Consider the following 22,569-nt stretch of genomic DNA (forward strand, 5'->3'; position numbering starts at 1 on the left):
CTCTGTTCTTGCAGCTGCATGTGAAACTGCAGTTACCTCAAAAAGTTTAATTAAGAAAGTAAAAATTTTTTTAAATATATAGATTCATGAGGTTCCACACTGACAGCTGATTGAATTGGTAGGTTTAGGTGATCCTGAGAGTCCATGTTTTTAAGTTCCCTAGGCATACTGATTTTTAGCCATGTTGGGAGTCAGGGTGAATATAGCTGTAGTCCCAGATGTATTACTTCACTTTTTTGCCTCTCTTGTATGTGTATGGGAATGGGTATATGAGGATAATCATGAGCTTCAAATCCTGAGCTTCAAACCACACCCTTCTTCAAACAAGAAATAACCTAACATCTGTCAGACCAATAGTATTTTTCTTTTAAGTCAAACACCCTTTTAAGAATTTGATGAGAACCTGAGGCCTACTCCCCCACAAAATGCATATACACCAAAAAATTACGTACAATTTCAGGTGTTGCACTGATATCCTGAACTTTCTTGATAAGTTTGTGATCAGGTTAAACTAACCTCTGTGTCTTGATTAAATTTCCTTCTTCCTTTCTTTCATCTATTTGTTCATTCAGATTACTAAGGTTTTTTTTTTAACTGTAATTTTAAACTTCTGAAATAATATACTTTAAAAAAGTATGTACTTCATCCTTTCCACTTCATCAGTTTTGGGAGAGAATGACTATGGCCATAGATGCTACATAGCTTTCTGAGAAAGTAAGTGACTCCAGTTTAATTAGTTTTAGAAACTCCTACATCTGGGTATCAGAGACATACATATCCAATGCTAGCAACATTTCCACATTTGTCTTCTTAGGATCAGCACACGGTTGTGAATTTCTTTTACTATATTTACTTAGTTACTATATCTAATAGTGGTTGATGTTGTTTTAAGACATGTGTTCATCATTTATTTTCTTCTTGGACAGCTTTCAGTGGACACCCTACGGTTTCTGCTCTTCTTATATATACAACAGTTAAACAAGGTCTCCCTGAGGACATCTTTGATTGGAGAAGAGTGGCCTAGTCCCAGACACAGATCTCAGTCTCCTGACCTGACTGAAAAATCCAGTTGTCATAATAAGGTACTGTTTAAATTATGATCTCTTTCTCTGAAAGGGACAATTTGTGAGGGAGACAGTTTGCCTTCATTAAAAATTACTTTGAATTACTTATATAAGCCAGAGATTTGTTGGCTTGATTTGTTTTGTTTTTTCGTTCTTTTCCTAATTATAAAACAAAATCAATATGTGCAGTCTTAATCAAGATAGAGAACTGATTTCAGTTCCTTCAACGACACAAAAATCACTTAGATAATTTTCAGGCAAATCGTTCACTCTTCTCTTACTAGCATTCCCATTTTTGCAAATGTTAATGAATTTGATTTAGCATGATTGTAGGCAACTCAGTTAACTTCTCTAGCTTGGCTTCTTTTCTCTAAATGGAGATGATAATGCCTATTTCTGAATGGCTGTGAGAATTCAGTAATATATAGCACAAGACTTGTTGTATCGTAAGCACCAGTAAGTATATGGTGACTTTAGTTTGTGCTATTGCATGACCTCTCCCAGCAACTGATTGGACCAGGGATGGACACTTGACTAGCATAAGCCATTCCTAGGTATGTATTTGAAATTGGTCTGATTTGAAATGATGATCTGGCCCAATCAGTACCCCAGGGATTGAAGAAATTACCCAGTTGGTGATAGGTATTTGCTGGTAGCTCATGTGGCATTGGGACCAGAATAACTACCACATCTGTGAGTGACCTGGAGTTATGAGGGATTAGCAACTCTGCGAAAAAGAAGAGAATGGAACAAACATGCAGAGAGACCTGAGAGAGAACCAGGTTCAAGATGGCTTTCCAGTTCTAGTTCTGATGAGGTCTCCCTGTACTTCAGTTTGGGAGATGACTGTATGTCCCTACAGTAGAATCTCCCTTCACTTGAATTATCTTGTATTCCCCGTTCCAGTGAAAGTTACCACCAGCCACCCATGCTCTCTCTATCACCACCCATACCTAGTTAGTTGTCAAGTCTTACTGATTCTGCCTTCAAAATAACTCTTTAAAATTTTGTCCTTTTTTTGGGAATTCCCTGGCGGTCCAGTGGTTGGGACTCGGTGCTCTCACTGCCGGGGACCTGGGTTCAATCCCTGGTCAGGGAACTAAGATCCTGCAAGCCTCAAGGTGCAGCCAAAAAAAAATTATCCTTCTTCTTCCGCTATATAGGCCCTAATGTCATTTTTCTTTTTTTTTTTTGCTTTGATTTCTATAATTAGATCCTACTTGGTCACCCTGCTTTTAATCTATAGCCCACCTACTACACTGGACTTTCTAAAATACAGATCCGTTGTATCCATCTCCTGTCAGAACTCCATCAGTGAATTCTCATTGTCACTGTTGTTTTCATCTTGTACTGTTTGGAGCCTTCTTAGGCCTACTTACCGTGGGGGAGGGAGATGCAGCAAGAGGGAGGAAGAGCAGGTGAGGCTGTGGACAGCTCTGCTTTGAAATGCTCTTTGGCGTCCAGATGAGAGTTTATTAAAGAGAAAAATGGTATAGCTATTTACGAAATAGTTTATTTTGTCTCTGGCATACAAAATAAAGTCCAGATATCTTAGTATTTCATACAGAGCCTTTCGTGAATGGTCCCTGCCTACCATTTTACCTTTACCTGCCACTTACCAGCATGCTCCCTGCACCCACCTACACCCCACCCAGAACTTCCATTTCTCTGAACACAGCAGGTGATTTTACTCCTATGGGCCTTTGGTTGCTGTTCCCTAGGCCTAGAATGCTTTTTCCCCTGATCTGTTTGCATAACTACCGGCATCAATCAAGAATCTACTCAAACAGCGCTCCACTAAGATTTGTTTTCCCCAAATGGAGTTCTTTGTTCTTTTCATGCTCATAGAACATCTTACAGATCTCTGCTATAGGTCTCATCCCATTGTGTTATAGTTATTTGTTTATATTGTCATTTCACTACATAGTTGCTGAATTCCTTGAGGACAGGAACTATGTCTTATTTAGTTTGCATAATTCATCACTTAACACTGCTCATATCACATATCTGTCAAATGAATAAGCCAAGTTATTGGTACGTCTGCCAACTCAAAGCTTATTCCCAAGGTTATAACTTCTCTTTTTTTTTTAATTTATTTATTTTATTTATATTTATTTTTGGCTGCGTTGGGTCTCGTCGCTGCGCACAGGCTTTCTCTAGTTGCGGCGAGCGGGGCTACTCTTCATTGCTGTGCGTGGGCTTCTCATTGTGGTGGCTTCTCTTATTGCGGAGCACAGGCTCTAGGCACACGGGCTTCAGTAGTTGCAGCACGCAGGCTCAGTAGTTGTGGCTCACAGGCTCTAGAGCGCAGGCTCAGTAGTTGTGATGCACAGGCTTAGTTGCTTCACGGCATGTGGGATCTTCCCGGACCAGGGCTCGAACCCGTGTCCCCTGCATTGGCAGGCAGACTCTCAACCACTGCGCCACCAGGGAAGCCCCCAAGGTTATAACTTCTCTTAAATCTGGTTACTGTAAGATCAGTTGCCTTGTTTCATTAGATTTTGAAATTCCTTCTGTAATTTGAGAAGGTAAATTAAAAAGAAACCTAGTGCTTCATGAAATGAATGTCTGAGGCTGTTATTTTTATGTTTGATCTGAAACTTTTAGACTATTTAATACTAGCAGTGTGACCTTGGGCAAGTTTCTTAACCTTTTTGTGTCTCCATTTCTTCATCTGTAGAATGGGCATGGTAATAGCATCTATCCTAAGACTGTTGCTAGTTTTAAATATGTTAAATTTTGTATAACAGTGCTTGGCACACACTGAGGGTTAGCTACTAGTATTACTTCTGAATTATCTAAGGTAGAGAGAGAATCTGTTTATACCTATTACGTGCACAGAAAATCTTTATAAGGTTTATATAGCCACTTTAAATGCTTTTGGGAGGATGAGGCAAAGTATAAATACAAAATAATTAAAATATAAAAGTCTCAGTTCTTACTGTTCTGTTGAAACAATGAGTTTCAATCTCATTGTTCTGTTAAAAGTGCTTTCTTTTGATATTTTTTAGAACTGGAATGATTACAGTCACCAAGCTTTTGTCTGTGATCATCTGTCAGATCTCCTTGAACTGCTTGTAGATCCAGAACAACTCACTGCATCATTTCATTCGACCCATAGTAGTCTAGTCTCTCGAGAAGCTGTTGTAGCACTCAGCTTTCTTATTGAAGGTACAGTAAGTGGAGCCAGGAAGATATATCCACTTTATGAACTGGCACTGTGGCAACCACTGCATGCAGAAAGTGGCTTCTCAAAGACCTCTAAGGCCTTTTCTTTCTACAAGCTGGAAGCCTGGTTGAGAGCCTGTTTAACTGGGAATCCATTTGGTACATCTGCTTGCCTCAAGTCTGGGAAGAAATTGGCTTGGGCTCACCAAGGTATTTATTAATATTTTAATCTATATTAAATTGAATGACAGGTTAAGGAACCTAGTGTTTTCTGATGTATTAATGATCACATGTCTTTTGTGGAAGACCTAAAAAATATTGCTACTATGAAACAGAAAAAGGGAACATCTCTTTTGTATATGACTTTTTCTCAAGGCTGCCACAGTCTGAGAGAGTTGATTTATTAGTCCAGGTTATTTTGGTTGCAGTTAGTAGAAACTCCAACTTCGGTCGGTCCTTTTCTTTGCTCTGCTCTTCTCTTTTCTGACTCTTTTTCCCTTCTCACTCTCATATGCTCATTTGCTTGAAGCTTTCCTATTTTCTATGCACCTTACCAGAAACTGGCCATTCCATAGTTACAACCTCATAGAGTTGGTGTAAAGTTGAGGCTCTTTTTTAGCTACACAGACACAAGCAGACTAGCTATTTCTAAATTGGAAATTTAAATTCATAGTAGAGAGAATTACGCTTTGGTTGCAAATGTTTCTATTCCTGATACAGTCCAGTGATGGCTAAAGGGACAGGTTCAGGTACTGTATGACTTCTTCGGGCCCAAGTATAAGTTTTAAGAGAAGAGGGGCCCAGATAGAAGTTTAAAGAGAAGTAGGTACCTGTATTAAGGCCAAGGAAAATTAATGGGAAAAAACTAGAATATACTTCCACAATCTCTGAGTTTCAAAGGTAAAGAAAAAATAGTTTCCGTGCAAATGTAAAAAAAAAAAATCAGTTTCGTAGCAAATGTTTATAATTCTGAAAACCAGAAAACGGCTGAGCAACATCTACAGTGATCCAAGTATTTTATATGCAACCAAGCTATTGCTCTAGCGTGAGCTCAGATTCTCAGATATGTAAGGCTCCTACAAATATACAGGAGAGATACTACATAATTCTTGATGTTGGTAAAAGAATATAAGTAAGTTTTTAAATGTTGTTAGGGTAGGCACTGGAGGAAAAAGGACATCTGACCTTTTAGGATTATACAAAAACATGTTAGATAGTAGGATTACAAATAATTTTTATCTTGTTTTACTACTAGTATTTAAAATTTTTCTACAGTAGCCATATATTACTTTTCTAATAAAAGGAAAAAATAAGAATTGTTTTAAAAGAAGAATAGCATACTATGTGACCTCTCCACATTTGGCCAATTTTCTTTACAAGGGTATCCTGATGGTTTTCTGGGAAGTACAGTCTGAGAAGGCAATGATGTAATGGTGGGACTGTGTTAGGAGGTCAGCCTGCACAGATTTCTTGAGGGTGAGTTTGTGTTTAAGGCACCATGTTCGACAGGAAGATGTGCTCTCAGTTAGTAATGATCCTGGGAGTAAAGACGTGAACCCAAATACAATTCATGGAATGATGTGGTAAGTAACTTAGGAGGGGTTCAGAATTAGTATTATGGCAATTTAAAGAGATTATTTAAGAGTTGTGATGATAAATTAAGGCTGGTTGGAGAAGATACTATTTGAGTTGGGCCAGCTCTGCTACTCACTAGCCATATGGCCTTAGGCACATTACTTAAGTTAAAGGGTAGATATGAAAAAATCTTAGATCTACAGGCAATGTTGAATGGATTGTAGGTTTAACCTTTTTTTTTAAAACAAAAAAATTTGAAATATTGCAAATATACAGAAAAGCACAGAGAATAATATAGCATACCCAACACCCAAATCTAACATTTTTTTAAACCTCACATGGGTCTAATTTTAGACATGTATACATGTAGACATGTGTAACCTCGTATGGTTGATTGTTTTTCTTTGAAACAATCTCATTTATTTATATTTTTCTTAAATAGTTGAAGGGACGACCAAAAGAGCTAAGATTGCTTGTAATACTCACGTGGCCCCTAGGATGCACCGCCTGGTGGTGATGAGCCAGGTTTACAAGCAGACATTGGCCAAGAGCTCAGATACTCTGGTGGGGGCACATGTAAAGATTCATCGTTGCAACGAGACTTTTGTATATCTGCTGTCTCCCTTACGGTAAGCAGTCCTCATAGTGTTTTGATGTTGTGACGTTTTCTTTGGACCAGGATTTGTCCTTTTATTTGCCATCAGAGAATAATATTGTAGTCAGATATTTTTTATCATATTCTTATTCAGAGGAATTTACCTCATTTTTCAGATCTGTGACAATTGAGAAGTGCAGGAATAGCACCTTCATCCTGGGCCCTGTACAGACTGCTCTTCATCTCCACAGTTGTGACAATGTTAAAGTCATTGCTGTTTGCCATCGTCTGTCCATCTCTTCTACAACAGGTTGCATCTTTCACATTCTGACGCCTACACGCCCACTTATTCTCTCTGGGAACCAGAGAGTAACTTTTGCCCCCTTTCATACCCATTACCCAATGCTGGAGGACCACATGGCCAGGACTGGCCTTGCTACAGTGCCTAACTATTGGGATAATCCCATGATTGTGTGCAGAGAGAACAGCAGCACAAGTGTCTTCCGACTCTTAGCACCGTGTGAATTCTATGTGTTTATTATTCCCTTTGAAATGGAAGGGGACACAACAGAGATACCTGGGGGTCTTCCATCTGCATATCAGAAAGCACTGGGCCAAAGAGAGAAAAAGATACAGACCTGGCAGAAAACTGTGAAGGAGGCTCGTTTGACAAAGTGAGTGTTTTCTAAAAGTAGTAATTTGTCTTACGTAAAACTCCATGGGAAAGCAAATTAATCTGCACATGTTTATAATTGTGCTAAAGAAATCAGAAAGACATAGTGTATCTTTCACTAAAGTCAGTATTCCAGGCACAGTTTGGTTGGGGATGGGAGCAAGTGGATACTCAAGTATTAGACTCCTTTCTTTTAAGTAGCTTAAGTTTAACTGACAGATATAAGACTTAAATGAATGAAAGATCATATATAAGGTCAATCATAAATGGATTGGTTTTAGTTTTTAATTTACTTCTCTGCAGTATACTAGTGGTTCTCAAACTGCATTGTGCATCAGGATCATGCAAAGAGCTTGTTGAAAATACAGGTTTCCTGGCTCCACCACTCCACAGGCAGACTTGCAAGGGTGGACTCCTGGTCCATGCTGGTCCATGGACTAATGCCAGTTTTTGTCAGAGTTTTCCTAATCCATGGTAAAATGTGAAAAATAAATACAGTTTTAAAATAATGCTAAATTTAGTCAATTTAGAATACTGTCTTTTATTCTGAAATTACTTTTTACTTTGGGGGTACTAAAATATTTTATTTTTAATAACATGCTTGTGATAGTAGATGGTTATAGTTTATTATTCCACCACAAAATTTTATTTCAAGGGTTTTGATCTCTGAACTCTGGAAGCCAGGGACACGCTATATATAAACCATATGTAAAGATTCAGAAAACATCAGTGTGGGTGGTCAGAGATTTATGAAGAAAATAGAATTTGTGTTGGACCTTGAAAAATGAGCAGAGTTTGGAGAAGAAGTGAGGGTTGGGCAGAATACTTTTAACAGCACTAGAGGAGCAGATGTGGAAGCAGAAGCAGACTTCAGGTATCCTGGAAATCAGTTGCTGAAACAAGATTCTGGATATGGATAATGATATTTAAACTTGGATGGGTAGATTGAGCCAGATTATGTAGAATCTTGAATATCAGGCAATAAAGGTTAGATTTAAGTGGAATTAATTAATAGGAGCCATAAAAGGGTTTTGAACAATGGAATGAAAGCCATTTCATTTATTCGGGAACATTTATAGAATGCCTACAATATGCAAACCACTTTATTAGATGCTATGGCAGATTAAAAAATGTGATTGGCACATATGAAGATCCTCTGCTTAGATCTGAAAGAGGGAAGTCAGGGTGATATTACAATATTCTAGACTAAGAAACTGGACTAGAGTGGAGATGATGGGGGTGGAGACCAGAAATACTTTGACAGGAGGCTGGACTTGGTGCAAGATCTTGTAAAAAAGACAAGAAAATTAAAGATGACTCCAAAAATTGGAGCCCAGTTTAGAAACATTTGACCAGTTTTCTTCTGGACAGAATAACATGTACAACTTAAAAGTAGTGGATGTTCAGAATAAGTAATTATTGTCTATATAAGTATTTTGGTATTTAATTAAATGTTATTTGTTAGAGATATTAGGAGAGGAAACATAGTACTGAAAGATGGAGGGGTGCTTCTTCTACAGCATTGTCCATTTGGGAGCTGGAGCTGGTTTGAGAAAAGGGTATCAAGTTCTTTTGGAGGATATTTACATGAAATGTCCTATATTCTGATAATGTCTTGGTCCTTGAGACTTAGAAAAACTATTACTTTAATAATTGGATTCCATTTGCTTGGTATCAGTCTTTTTGTTTGTTGTTGTTTCTTCTGGTTGTCATTATCTTGGAAGATTAGCCATCCTAAAAATGTTTCTATTTCTGATGATCCAGAACTGTGATTTGATGTGTAAGTAAAAATGCTTATTTTAATTAGATGTCTTGGTTTTATTAGATGTTAAAATTAGTGTTGTTCTTTGGATAGCTGTGTCTATATTGTAGTGGAAAGTACTCTGACTCAGGAATTAGTACAGATCGTGCCACTTATGGTGTGACATTGAATGTGTCATCTGACCTGTCTGGCTCTTAGCTATATCATATATAAAGTATATTTTCTACCTGATGAGATTGATATAAAAGTTTAATAAGATAACTTATAGTAACGATGTGTGTGTGAGACACTGTAGTGGTGTGTGCTGTACCGTGTATAGGCACCCTGCTTAGTGATGAGTTTGTGAGACACATCTTCTGGGTGAGATTGTTTACCCACAATATCTGAGACCTGCCCTGTTAGAATTAGCTTCATTGTAAGAGAAATTGTTGAAAAAAGACTTGATCCAGCCATGGTATTTTCTGGATGCATTCTTGTGGCATATGGATTAAGGAAGCAGGTATATAATATATAATTACATAGTTGCATTTAGGTTCTTTAAAACAGTTGCTACCTGCCAAAAATATAAACATCAGTAACAGTCACAACTCATGCTTTACCTGGGAATCCACTGTAGTAATACTGCTGTTATCTGTTACAAACATTCCACCTGGTTTGTATCTCATGGATTGAGCCACCAGGATACTAATACTACAGATCAGTCATTCTCAATTTAGCAGAATAGTGCTGATGACCATAATAATAGGTAATATGTATTGAGCACTTACTGTGTGCCAAGTACTGTTCTAAGCACCGTCTATGTATTAACTCATTTATTCTTCCTAATAGTTCCCCATCACAGATGAGGAAACTGAGGAACCGAGAGATTTAAGTAATTTATCCAAAGTCACACAGGAGCCAGGATTCACACCTAGTCAGCCTGGTTCCAGAACCTGGGTTCTTAGTGTCTTTACTGTTTTCTGTGAACTATTGTCATATATAATATAATCATTATACCGATGTGATATAAAAATGGATCATTGGAAGAACGTTCTTTTAAAGCAATTCTGTTGTTTGGATGCTGCTAGTATTTAGATGGCTAGATTTTCTTACACATATGAAAAGCTTATACACATGTGTGGAATCTGGAATGTGGTAAGCATTTAATAAATATTGACTCTGAATCATAGCATATTCAAGTGATGAGATCCGTGATAACACTAGAAACCAGCAAAAGCATGCAATTTAACTTTGGGAACATGGGAAGACAGAAGAATTATTGAATAATTTGAAAAGAAACTGCCAACACGATCCTTTTAAAGTGATTAGATGATGTCATTTCCCTGCTCTGTCCCCTCTAATGGGTCCCCATCATACTTGGAATAAAATATAAAACCTTCACAGTACCTACCAGGCCCTTTCTGCCTCGTTTTCTGCCATTCTTTTCCTCATTCACTTCCCTCCCACCATATTACAGTGTTACTTAGTCATTGCCGTCCAGCCAAACACCACCAGGAACGTATCTGTAGAATAAAGTTGGATTTTATTACTCATTACAAGGAGGGAGAGAACTAGTTTCATCTCCATAAAAGCGTGTTTAAAAGAACTGATAATTGTATTTTGGCTGTGTTAGGTGATTTGAGGGAGGGGTGTAGGAAGCAAGGTTTTGTTGTGGGTTGGATGCAATCTGGAAGTGAGTGTAATTCTATGATTTGGTATTGTAATAATTTTTATATTACAGAGGAGAGGAATAAAGGGGCTAAAACTATAATTGTAAAGAAACAGCGGTCACTCATTAGCCAGGAAAGGGTGATGCTTGGTCATTTTTGTGGTGTGGACCACAAAATGGTTTTGTTTTTTGTCTGGACCTGACATATGATTATGGAATGAGTTTATTTTTGCCTTGATCTAGCATTGTCCCATAGTGGCCTTGTCTCCTGTTGGTGTGCTATGGGATTATTTACGTTCAACAGAAGAGCAGCAGGCCAGATCCCAGCTACACCTAGGCCTAGCTGATGGTGCCAAGCTAGCTCCTGGCTGTCAGGAGCTTTTCTTCTCTTGCTTATCCTGAACATGTTAAATATTCTCTCACTTTAGAGCCTTTGCACTTTTTGTTTCCTCTGCCTGGAATGTTCTCCAGATATTTATTTTGCTTAATCCATCACTTCATTCAGAACTCTGCTTACGTGTCATCTTAGGCTTCTGTCCATCCTTTTTCTACATTAGCATTCCAAATACTCTTGATTTCCCTATTCTGCTCTATTTTTCTCCAAGGCACTTATAACTACTTAAGTTCATATACATATTTATTTTATTTATTACCTATCTCCCCTACTAGAATATTCAGTCCACAAGGAGCACAGACTACATAGGTCACAATGTGAATGGCGCCCTCTAGAATCATGCAGTGCGAACCTGCCCGGACAGAGGCCATTTCTCTTCTCTTTACACATTTATCCTCATCAGTCAGAACACTACCCAGCATCACTTGGTCCTCAGTAAATACCTGTTGAGTGAATAACCACAGTAGAACAAAATATATAATTACTGATAAGTTTTTACAAAGAGGGAATTGTATCTGACCAATCTTTTTTTTGGTGGTGGTGGTGGTGATGATTCAGTGTATAGAGCTGAACAGAGCAGTTATTCAGAGAGAACAAATGGATAACTAGAAATAATTTAACATTTATCCCATTGAAGTATTTTATAATCACTTGAAGTAAAAATAATATGAATTAGTATTGCTACATTCTTTTTGCAATTTTAGGGATCAAAGGAAGCAGTTCCAGGTACTTGTGGAAAACAAGTTTTATGAGTGGTTGATTAATACAGGACATCGTCAGCAGCTGGACAGTCTTGTGCCCCCTGCAGCAGGCTCCAAACAAGCAGCAGGATAAGACTTCCTCATCAAAACACTGGTAGGCATTTATAATGGAGAGCACTTAACACAAATTATTTGGGGGAGATCTTACAAGCATACCAAAAAAACACACAGAGTATTATGTTACCAACTATTGCTGATTTTTTCCACCGCTCCCACAAGCATATACAGATTTTTACATATCCATATATACTACATTTTATAGTGAGAAGGCCAAGCAAAATATTCAAGTGGAGCCTGTAGAGTTATAGGCAAATATAATAGCCAAATTTGTCTTTTTTGTCTCTTGCCTGGCACAAGTTGTACCATCCACAGCTGTTCTGTACTTCCCCATATATGGTTTTTAGTCTTACCCTTTCTGACACATTTTTCCTCTTTCCCATAATCCCACACATAAATCAATTAATAAATTAGCTAATCTTTGTTAATTGTACATATGGGCATTAATAAATTACCAGAATTAATCCAAATGAAGATTTGAATACTAAACTCTAGGAGACCTACAGATTCAATAGAAGAGAACATGGATACAGGCAAATTTATTGGAAGTTATTTAATCCAAATACATAGTATTCCTTTTTTTTTAATAGAAGTTAGCTTATTTTGCTATTTTAAAGTATCTTTAGAGACTAACAATAGAAAAACACAAAGGACATGAATAGGTAGTTCACAGAAAGATACAAACACAAAGGTGCTCACTTTCACTTAAAATTAAAGAAATGTAAGATACTATTTTTCATCTATCACACTGGCAAGGATCAAAAACATAGTATACAACACTGATAAGACATTTCACTTACCACTGGGGAAAGTGTAAATTTGTGCAACCTTTTTGGAGGATAGTTTGACAAAATCAGAATTAAAAATGCACACATTCTTTGACTTTGCAATTTCACTTCTTAGATTTATCTTACAGATACATTCATGAATGTAAAGATCTGTTTAAAAGAGATGTTCAGAAACTAACACAACATTGTAAAACAACTATACTCCAATAAAAAATAAATAAGTACATACATACATACATATAAAAGAGATGTTCATTGCAGCATTGTTTGAAATAGCTGTGGGCTGGAAACCAGCCAAATGCTCCCCATTAGAGGGCAGGTGCCTAATAATGAACTGATTCATCCATGCCACGGAATGCGTCTTTGAAAGGAATGAAGCACACCTGCATGTGCTGATCCTGAATGACCTCTAGGGGGTGACGGTGAAAGCTGGCAGGGGGCGTAAAATGTTGCCTCGTGTGTTTGAAAAAAGGAAAGGGATAAATCACACACATTTTTATGCTAGTTATATGCCTTAAAAATTTCTGAAAGGATATAAAGAAATTGTTAGCAGTGTTTGTCTTTGAGGAATGAGACTGGGTGTCTAGGGTAGGAGAAAACTTACTCTTAATTTTAATTGAGATATTCACATACCATAAACTTCACTTTTTTAAAGTGAAGAATTCAGCAGCTTTGATTATATTCACAAGTTTGTACAATCATCACCATTTAACAAATCCAGAACATTTTCATCACCCTAAAAATAAAGCCCGTATACATTGACCGTCACTCCCAATTCCTCCAACTCCCCATATCTCCTCTGCCGCCTGGTCCCTGGCAACCTCTAACCTACTGTTTGTCGCTTGAGTTGTCAGTTCTGGACATCTCATATAAATGGAATCATACAACATGTGGTCTTTGTGTCTGCCGTCTTTCACTTAGCATAATGTTTTCAAGGTTCATCTATGTTGTAGCATGTGTCAGTACATCATTCCTTTTTATGGTTGGATACTATTCCATTGTACGGATATACCGCACTTTATTTGTTCATCAGTTGATGGACATTTGAGTTGCTTCCACTTGTTAGCTATTGTGAATAATGCTGCTATATGTACTTTCGTGTACAAATTTTTGTGTAGAGATGTTTTTATTTCTCTTCAGTATACTATGCAGAGGATTAGAATTGCAAGATCATATGTTTAACTTTTTGAGGAACTGCTGAACTGTTTTCCAAAGCTGCGTAAACTTATTCTTTATTGTTTATACATTGTTTACATTTTCAAAGTGTGTATTACTTTTTATAAAAAAAGAATTTTACAATATTTAGTTAATAAATACTGAGATTAAGAATTGGAAATCTGTTGAAGATTATACAAAGGAAATCGGAACTATAAGAGGATAAGATCTTACTTTAGACTAACCCCACAGCCTGCTACTTTATGTCTATGTATGAATTTCGTTTCTTCTATTATGAACTAATGTGACCCTCAGAAAAAAGGAATGTAATTAACTTTTAACTTCACATATTTTATCACTCTAAATTATCATCTGACCGATTTATGTGATTTTATGAAAAGGATTTTTTCCTGTTTTTACACGAAGGTGATAGAAAGTTAGTTTTTTTGTTTTGTTTTGTTTTTTTCATATTCAGGGCCCTGGAAACATGAAGATGAATGCAAGATGGTGCACATGTTGAAACTAAACTGGGAAGGTGCTCTTGCTGCTTAAGAGACTTTGGGGATTTTTCTTCCTATAGAAGACCTTTCCTTAAGTTTCCTTCCAATGTCATTTGCTACTGTTTACATTGAATTTTAGCTAAACTTCTATTATATAAACATATAGTTTATAGAACATCAGAAGGCTCATTTTGTGATGCTAAAATGAAAAAGTTGATGAAGGCATTGTATATATGTTAATATTAAAGTGATTGAGCATAGGTTTTATAGTTCTTTGTAACTATTTAAAAGGAAATTACTACTCCTTTTAGAAAAGAATTGGAATGAAAGTATGATTTTTGGAGTATAAATATAGCAGGAAAGATTTTATACAAAGATATTTTAGTCCTTAAAGTATGCAACAATGAAATTGTATAAAATCTTTATTTTTCATTTCACTTTCTGCTTCAAATTTTCAATAAACAAACTCTAAAAAGTAATCTTCTCCTTTCAATAAAAAGATAAAGCTTTACTTTTAATTTTAGAAAAGATTTCCAATGTCATTCTGTGATGTTATATCAAAATAAAGTTTACATTTGATGGGAAAGCTATGTTCTTTAAGATAAAGAAAACAGTTACCAGTTTAATGAATCTGATTGCTGATAAACATTGTTTCATATGCTCTTTGGCCATTTAGTTAGTAATTATATCTAAAAGCGCGTGATCTCTTATTTCTTAAATGAAAATTAACCCTCAGAATGTGTTTTAATTATAATTGGAGTTTTTATTTTAAACTTGCTTGATGAAATTCAAGCAAGGAGAGCATTACCAAATAAAGAAACACTGGAATAATAGAAGTGTCTTTTTGGAAACTGCTATTGTTTAATGAAATTAATGGTATTAATTAGATACTTTCTTTAAAGTTTATAAAGTTCAGAAAACTAAGCATATAACTTAATACCTTGTAACTCAACAGTCTTCATATCAAGGCACATTTGTCATTTTCTGGCTGACCAAAATATATTTTAGGGGCATCCCATTTATAAAAATATTTGCTGGAGGCTTTGTTAAGGGGAAAGATGAGGAAGTTGGGCTTTTGAGAAGAATATATTTGACCAGGAAAATTAAAATGGAGAACAGTTGATTTGTTGTTTCTTTGAGTTTCAGTAAGATGTAATCTCATTCCTAAAATCAGAGGTATATTAAGCACCAAAAACTGTTCCCTACACAGGTTCCAATATGATATCATGGCAGAGAAATGCCACCTAGCAGGTGGCAAGTTAGGCTTATCTAAACCTTTACAAATTCAGGATTTCCACAGTAACTTTCTGTCTCTCGGGCTACACATTGTAGCACCCTTTCTTGTGGACTGGAACTCTTGGGTGTATGTGTGTGTTTTGAAAAAATTTCAGACTTAAAGAACAGTGGCAGGAATGTAAATTCCCACATGCCTTTGTCTAGATTCACCAATTGTTAACATTTTGCCACTTTCACTTTACCAACCCTCTATATAGTGTTACTATTTTATTTTTGCTCAACAATTTAAGGGTAGGTTGAAGACATCTGGGACCTTAACTCCTAAATACATTAGCATGTATTTCCTAAAACCAGACATTCTCTTACATAGTCATAGTACATATGATTAAATTCAGGAAGTTGTTTAACAATGGCACAGTAGTAGTACCTAATATATAGACTGTATTAAAATTTTCTAATTATCCCCAAAATGTCACTTGTGTTGACTTTTTTTCCAAACACAAGATCATGCATTGCCTTTAGTTGTCATGTCAGTTTTATTGCTTTGGAACATGATTCACTTCTGTTCAGAATTAGAGGGTGGTTTTTTTGACTCATTTCCTGCAAGTTCTTTTGAAGAAAAAAAGACATGGGGGATTTCAAGGTGGCTGCTTGCTAGAAAACCAAATTGCCCAAGTAAGAGGAACTTTTTTGTTTTTAATTTTGAAAAATTTGGCTGGGTTTTGGTGTCTTGAGTCAGCAAAGTCTATACTGCAGCAAGGCTTGGTAAGCATTAAAGAGGGTACTGAAGCTTTCCTTTATTTCATAATCCTGATTGTTTTTCTAGAAACCATCAATAGCCTCTAAATGACTGACTCAATTTTTGGATCCTATTCTCTTGACTAAGCAAATGTTTGATTTGAAACCAACCCAGTATAAATGTCTCTGTGCCTCTAACTCTCTGTAGCTATTCCTGGATTTCAGCACTGGGGAAACCAATCTATGCACCAAAAATGTCTAAAGCTGGAACCAAGGTAAGTAAACAGTCACGCTGTTTCTAGCCTACCCACTTTTTCACCTAATGATACATTGAAAGAAACATGGAGGAAAGCTTTTGCTTCTTCACCTGGAGGTGAGTATGATAGTGGTTAGAAGGCTGGGATTGATTGAAGAAAAGATTAAGGAATGCTTATTTTATTTTCTGTTCTAACAGAATTACCAAATAACTTATTAAGGGTTTATCTTCATGTGTGGTACTTACTATGTTGAATACTGTACAGGTATGTAATGTGTAAATATCGTCATGATTTCTGCCTTCCAGCAACTAATCTCTGTGTTTCCACAGGAATAAGACATGCAGATAAGAGGATTATGTGGAGTAGTATTCGAATAAAAATCTGTCTTGTGAAATTTAGCATCAACCATTAATATTCTAAATGGCCAAATCGGATGGACCAATCAAATGAATTAAATCCTACATATCCCCTTCATTCAGCAGCTACTCTTATCCCTTTCCCCCCCAAAATTGCTTACTTAGTTTAAGAAAATTGCCTCTAAAATATGTGATTCACGATTGTTGGACTGGAAATTGATTCTCTTTGGGAATGAGGGAATATACCTTCATTCTCTTTCTAGTTCTTCACTGACTGTAGGTCTAAAGCAAAGCCTCTGGTGCCTGATTTTTCCACCTAATGTTTTACTGTGTAAATGTTCAAGCCCATTGAATCTTAAAAGAATAAGTAAGAGATGGTAAATGAATACTTGTATGTTCCTTACTTATATTCTCCAATTGTTTACATTTTGCCATATCTGGTTTCTCTCTCTCTCTTTCTCTTTTTACTAAACCATTTGGAAATAAATAGCAGATTTCATTATACTTTTGCCTTAAGTTTTTAGGCATGTATATCCTAAAAATAAGGGCATTCCCTGTATAAACATCATATCATTATCAGGTCCCCCAAATTTATCAGAATATAATACCTAATGTTTAGACTATATTCACATTTCCTCCAGTTGCTCCCAAAAATGTGCCTCATGTCTGGCTTTTCCCCTGATGTGGGATCCAGTCAAGGATCATGAATTTCATTTGGTTGTCAAGTTTCATTAACCTCTTTTTTTTAGCCTCTTTAATATAGACCAATCCCCCTAGTTTTTGTTGTTGTGAGACATTGACATTTTTCAAAGTCCAAACCCAGGTGTCTTATAAAAAGTCCTGACATCTGGAGTTGTCTAATTGTTTTCTCATGTTTAGATGCATACTAACCACCTTGGCACAAAAACTACACAGGCAATGTCAGGCACTTCCCATTGCATTTTTTCAGGAGGCACCTGTTAACTTGTTGCATAATTGGTGAGCGCCTGATTTTTTTTCCCGTTTGGAAAATAGAACTAATAGTCGTATTTGCATCCAGAAGGTTTGGGGAGAAAAATGAGACAGTGTCTTTAGTGCTCTGAGGTTTTTGAAAAATATGCCATGAAAATCCCACTAAAAAGCATCTGAAGTCCTTAGAGGGCTATCCACGTGCCTGGAGGGAAGGTTGTTACAGAACAGCCCCACTTTCAATGATTTCCAGTGTAGGAATAATGTACTCTTTTATTTCTTGTAGCTGGTCTGTTCACTTAGTAAAAACTTTTGCTTGCTAAGCCAAAGGAGATAGTAATAATAATTTATCTTTTACTTTTTTCTTGCTTCTCCCTTTCTCATTGTCTTGCTAGCAGTTTAATCAGAGGAGTTATGGGCTGGGCAAAAGCAATGCATTTTACTAAGTTTGTTCTTGTTACCTGTGGAATAGTCAAGACATTTTCCCCTCTGCTGTATTGGATTAGTAGGCTATTTTTCAAAAAATTAACTTGACAATTAGAGTAATTTTGTAATAACTTCTAGGAAAATCTCCTGCACATTTCTTAGCCTTCTCTACAAAATTTTTTGTCCAAGAGTCCCAACCTCTCAGCTGACCGTAAAGTGTATTTCATGGTCTTCTACAAATGGAAATTGAGTAAAGGTGCAACATTCTCTGGGCCCTGAAACCTGGAAGGTCTGCTACTGAAAGAAGAGCTTGGCCCTGGAGCTCAGTAATGGTTCTGTGGCAATGCTAGTGCTTTGTTTCAACCTTGGGATGGTTGGCTGGTCTGCTGGAAAGGTGGACAGCAAGGAAAAAATCATATATATTTCCACTTTTCATATACTGAAGTCAGTCAGGTAAGTGTGCAGAGGGTAGTAAGTGTGAGAAACAATGAAGGAAGGAAGATGATATTAATTTCCCATGGCATATCCCTTGCAGAGCCTCTTTTTTGGTGAATAGTTGGCCAAAAACCAAAGGTAAATTTAAGTTTAGAGTCTATCCATTCTTAGAGAGTTTACCTTGATTTTCCTAAAGATCTTGCCACAGGTTTTGGGAAAAGCCCGTGAGATTCAGGATTGGTCTTGTTCCATTGCTAAGAGTAAATGGTATATTTTGAACAGAGCTAGCTGTACAGGTAGGAAGACAACAGAGGGAGATGAAGTAAAATAAAATGAACAACAGATTACTAACCAGGAGTCTGCACTGCTGTCCACTGGTTTGCCTGCAACCAACTTGTAACTAGCTAATGACCTTAGGCAAGTCATTTAACTTCTTTATCTGTAACAGTTGTAGCAAAAGCTTATTGGAAATCATGAGGCAGCTATTAAAATTGCTCTATTGGCACTGTGCCATCGGACCCTCAGAACCACCCTCTGCAGTGGATAATGTTACCCAGATTTAACTAGTGGTGCTGCGATTTTGTTTTCTCACCTGTACCACGTATCTAAATCTGTGCTGTGCTAAAATGGGAAAGGGAGCGGGAAGAGATAGAGGTGACTGTGGGAAGGGAAGCAAGGAGGTGAAGTAGATGATTTAGGGGCAGGAAGGGTAAGGAGCCTTTTAGGGAACAGGAAAGGGAAAAGTTGAGAGAAATGGGAAGGGCAGGAAGGAGAAAGTTTACAGTGGAAGGAAAAGCTATTAGTAGGTTGCTATGTAGAAAGACTCACCTGCGTAGAAAAGAATGAGGCCCAGCTGCGAATTATTTTTAGTGTCTTCCTTCATTCCCTGCATCTAATTAGTCACCAAATCCTCATTTCTTGTGACTGTCCTCATCGTCATTCACATTGCAGTTGCCTTTGGTTGGTCCTCAGCATCTCTCACCTCCGCCCATAGCAATCGGCTATTTCTAGGTACAAACCATTACATTACATTTCCCACATCATCACCAGACGGATTCTAGCATGGCTCTTGTGTCACTTCTGGCGTTATTTCCTAACACTTCACCACATGCTCAATCGGCACCAGGCTTAATGAACTACTTGTCCCTATAGTGGGCCATGTCCTTCCACTCCTTTATTCCATTAAACGAGCTGTCCTTTTTGCTCTGCCTCTGGAAGACCCCCTACTTATCCTTCAATCCTTGCCTCAAAGATCCTCTCCTCAAAAATCCTCTCCAGACTCTAACTGGCTCTGTCTGCTTCTTTCATCTGAAATGGCTGACATGGTTTTTCTCCTTCTAAACCGATAAAGCAAATTAGCCACAAGGTGGCGGCACAACACCAGGGAATTAACTGCTCAAATCAATGACACCTGTGATTTCAGTTTAAATTATAACCTGGCATTGATCTTGGATGTGGAATTATAGAACAAGAAGGGACAGACTCTGTGGTCCATTTGGTCTAGTGGTTTTCAGAAACTGCATCATGAAGCCCTGGGACTTCCTGGGAACTCTGTTGCCTGTTTCAAACAGAAAAGTTTTATTTTACAGCCAGGGCTTCAAATCTAGTCCAGTCCTTTCATTTGACAGATGGGAAGCTGGAGCCCTGAGAGATGGCTTGACTAAAATAGTAGGGCTAATTGTAGAGATGCAGCTTTAGAGCCCAGGCGTAGTATTTCCTGTTTCTCAGGGCTGCATATTTCCCAGTGCCATCACAGGCTTCAGAGGTTTACCCCAAAGATTGTGATGCAACTTGGTAAGAGTTTGAAGCAAAGGACATTCTTGCCTTGTCATTTTGTTACTTTGCAACTACTTTGTTGGCAACAAAATAATAATACAGAACATATGATATATTTTCATGTCTGTATGTTCTATATCCATCTAAAATAAGCTCTAAAGCTAAGGTCTGTGTTTTCTTTTTCTCTATATATCTCTTCCATATCACCTAGAATGGATTTCTGTACTTGGAACTCACTCATCTTCATCTAGCATTTGTTGGAGGGTTTGTCAAGTGCAGGGTATAGGGGTCCATAGCTGAAATAAGGCTTGGTCCTTGCCCTTGGAAGAAGTCTAGTAGGTGTTGGTGGGAGAGACAGATATAAAAGTGGAAAATTTATTACATAAGTACAGTGAGAAAGAAGCCATGAGCTTGAGTCTGAAAATGCTGCCTTACAGTAGAGCATTCTTTTGTTTTGCTTCATTTTAAGCCCTCAGAAAGTGCTCATTCCTGTTGTTAACAACTAAAGTTGTCTCCCAGAAGGCAAATGTTGTGAGGTATGGTAGAACTAGATATTTTCTCCTCAAAATGGAGGAGAAAGGAAATTCTAAAGTGGGGAATATGTTCTTAATTTTCATTTTTCTATGAACACAGCCACTTAACCCCTCAGTTTTTCCACTTTCCCCTGTGCTCCAGATTACTTTCTTTGAAGACAAAAACTTTCAAGGCCGCCACTATGACAGCGATTGCGACTGTGCGGATTTCCACATGTACTTGAGTCGCTGCAACTCCATTAGAGTGGAAGGAGGCACCTGGGCTGTGTATGAAAGGCCCAACTTTGCTGGGTACATGTACGTCCTACCCCGGGGCGAGTACTCTGAGTACCAGCACTGGATGGGCCTCAATGACCGCCTCAGCTCCTGCAGGGCTGTCCACCTGGTGAGTGTGCAGAGGGTGCACGTGCTCTCTCTCTTTCTGTCTCTTACCCCCTCCCCCGCCGTTTTGCTTTTACGTGAAAGAGTTTTCTTAAGATTTTCCCACCTCTTAATGGGTGGTTGTCTCTTGTTGGCCGCTGAGGCTTCAATAAAATCTTAGGTCAGTTCATCACAAGACTACATGACTTATTTCCATAGTACTTTCTCTACCTCTTGTATATTTTAAGGAATTGTTTTTCTTATTGAACGTTAGCTGTTTCAGTCAGTGCACAGTGGGGATGGGTGTTCAGATCATCTCACTTTCAAGATGGTGGATCCCAAACCTCACTGTTCTCTGAGTTCCTGGCCTGCTGTTGATTTTGCTAATGTTTGCTGTTCATTTCCCCCTTTGTTTTTTTAGTCTAGTGGAGGCCAGTATAAGATTCAGATCTTTGAGAAAGGGGATTTTAATGGTCAGATGTATGAAACTACTGAAGATTGCCCTTCCATCATGGAGCAGTTTCACATGCGAGAGGTCCACTCCTGTAAGGTGCTGGAGGGTGCGTGGGTCTTCTACGAGCTGCCCAACTACCGTGGCAGGCAGTACCTCCTGGACAAGAAGGAGTACCGGAAGCCCATCGACTGGGGCGCAGCTTCCCCAGCTATCCAGTCTTTCCGCCGCATTGTGGAGTGATGACACGGATGCAGCCATAAGCTTCTTCCTGGGGCCAAATGCTGGCTGGCCTTGTCGTCCAAATAAGCGTCATAAATAAAAACAATTGGCATGCATTCCACTGTTTACTATAACGCCTCTCCTTAAACACTTGTAGGCACCAGTAAAGTAGTGCCCACCACAGCGGGCAGTTACACAAAGCAACTCATCCTTCAGGTTATGTCTTTGTGCCAGACGAAATGGGACTGGATTAAAAAAGGTTAGAAAATCGTACTGCCATGTGGTGGTTCTTGTTGCTTAAGGTCTGTATTAATGGTGCACTAGGAGGATGCGGAATCCGCGTCTCCTCACGACTAGGGCACCTATCAGGCACCGGTGGGGGACCACGGACACCGAAGGGGATGGGAGGAACCCCCAGCAACCGGGTAGGACGTGGGGGGAGTGAGGGGGGAGGAGTCGTGGAGGCGGGATGGGACCGGCGCCACTGAGGGGCGGCCGGGGGAGGGAAAAGGATCCCACGCCCAATGGGGGAAATTGGGGGACCACTGGGAGGGCAGAGGATCAAAAGGGAGAGTGACCAGGTTTCCCCTGTCCACTTGGGCCCCCAGGAACCTGTTGAGATCCCGGGCCTGATCCTCTGCCCACCTAGGCCCCCTCCAGCTGTGCAGGTCCTGAGGGAGTGGGAGGGAGG

At 38.2% G+C, this 22,569-nt stretch overlaps 1 protein-coding gene across 21 annotated transcripts in view; it reads left to right on the plus strand.

The window, feature by feature from the left end:
- TBCCD1 (TBCC domain containing 1) overlaps positions 1-22,369 on the plus strand; it is a 28,400-nt gene extending 6,031 nt beyond the window's left edge. For 5 of the 21 annotated variants that reach the window (XM_082392950.1, XM_082392960.1, XM_082392964.1 and 2 more), the window contains 7 exons: positions 927-1,082; positions 4,076-4,442; positions 6,250-6,436; positions 6,579-7,076; positions 16,323-16,389; positions 20,988-21,230; positions 21,627-22,148. In XM_082392950.1, the coding sequence (XP_082249076.1) occupies positions 927-1,082; positions 4,076-4,442; positions 6,250-6,436; positions 6,579-7,076; positions 16,323-16,389; positions 20,988-21,230; positions 21,627-21,899 (1,791 nt within the window). In that variant the 3' untranslated portion in view covers positions 21,900-22,148. The other 16 variants (XM_082392966.1, XM_082392969.1, XM_082392968.1 and 13 more) reach the window with 12 other exon arrangements.
- Positions 22,370-22,569: the final 200 nt, after the last annotated feature.

Source organism: Balaenoptera borealis (genome assembly GCF_965194805.1).
Source record: "Balaenoptera borealis genome assembly, chromosome: 5".
Lineage (NCBI taxonomy): Eukaryota > Metazoa > Chordata > Mammalia > Artiodactyla > Balaenopteridae > Balaenoptera > Balaenoptera borealis.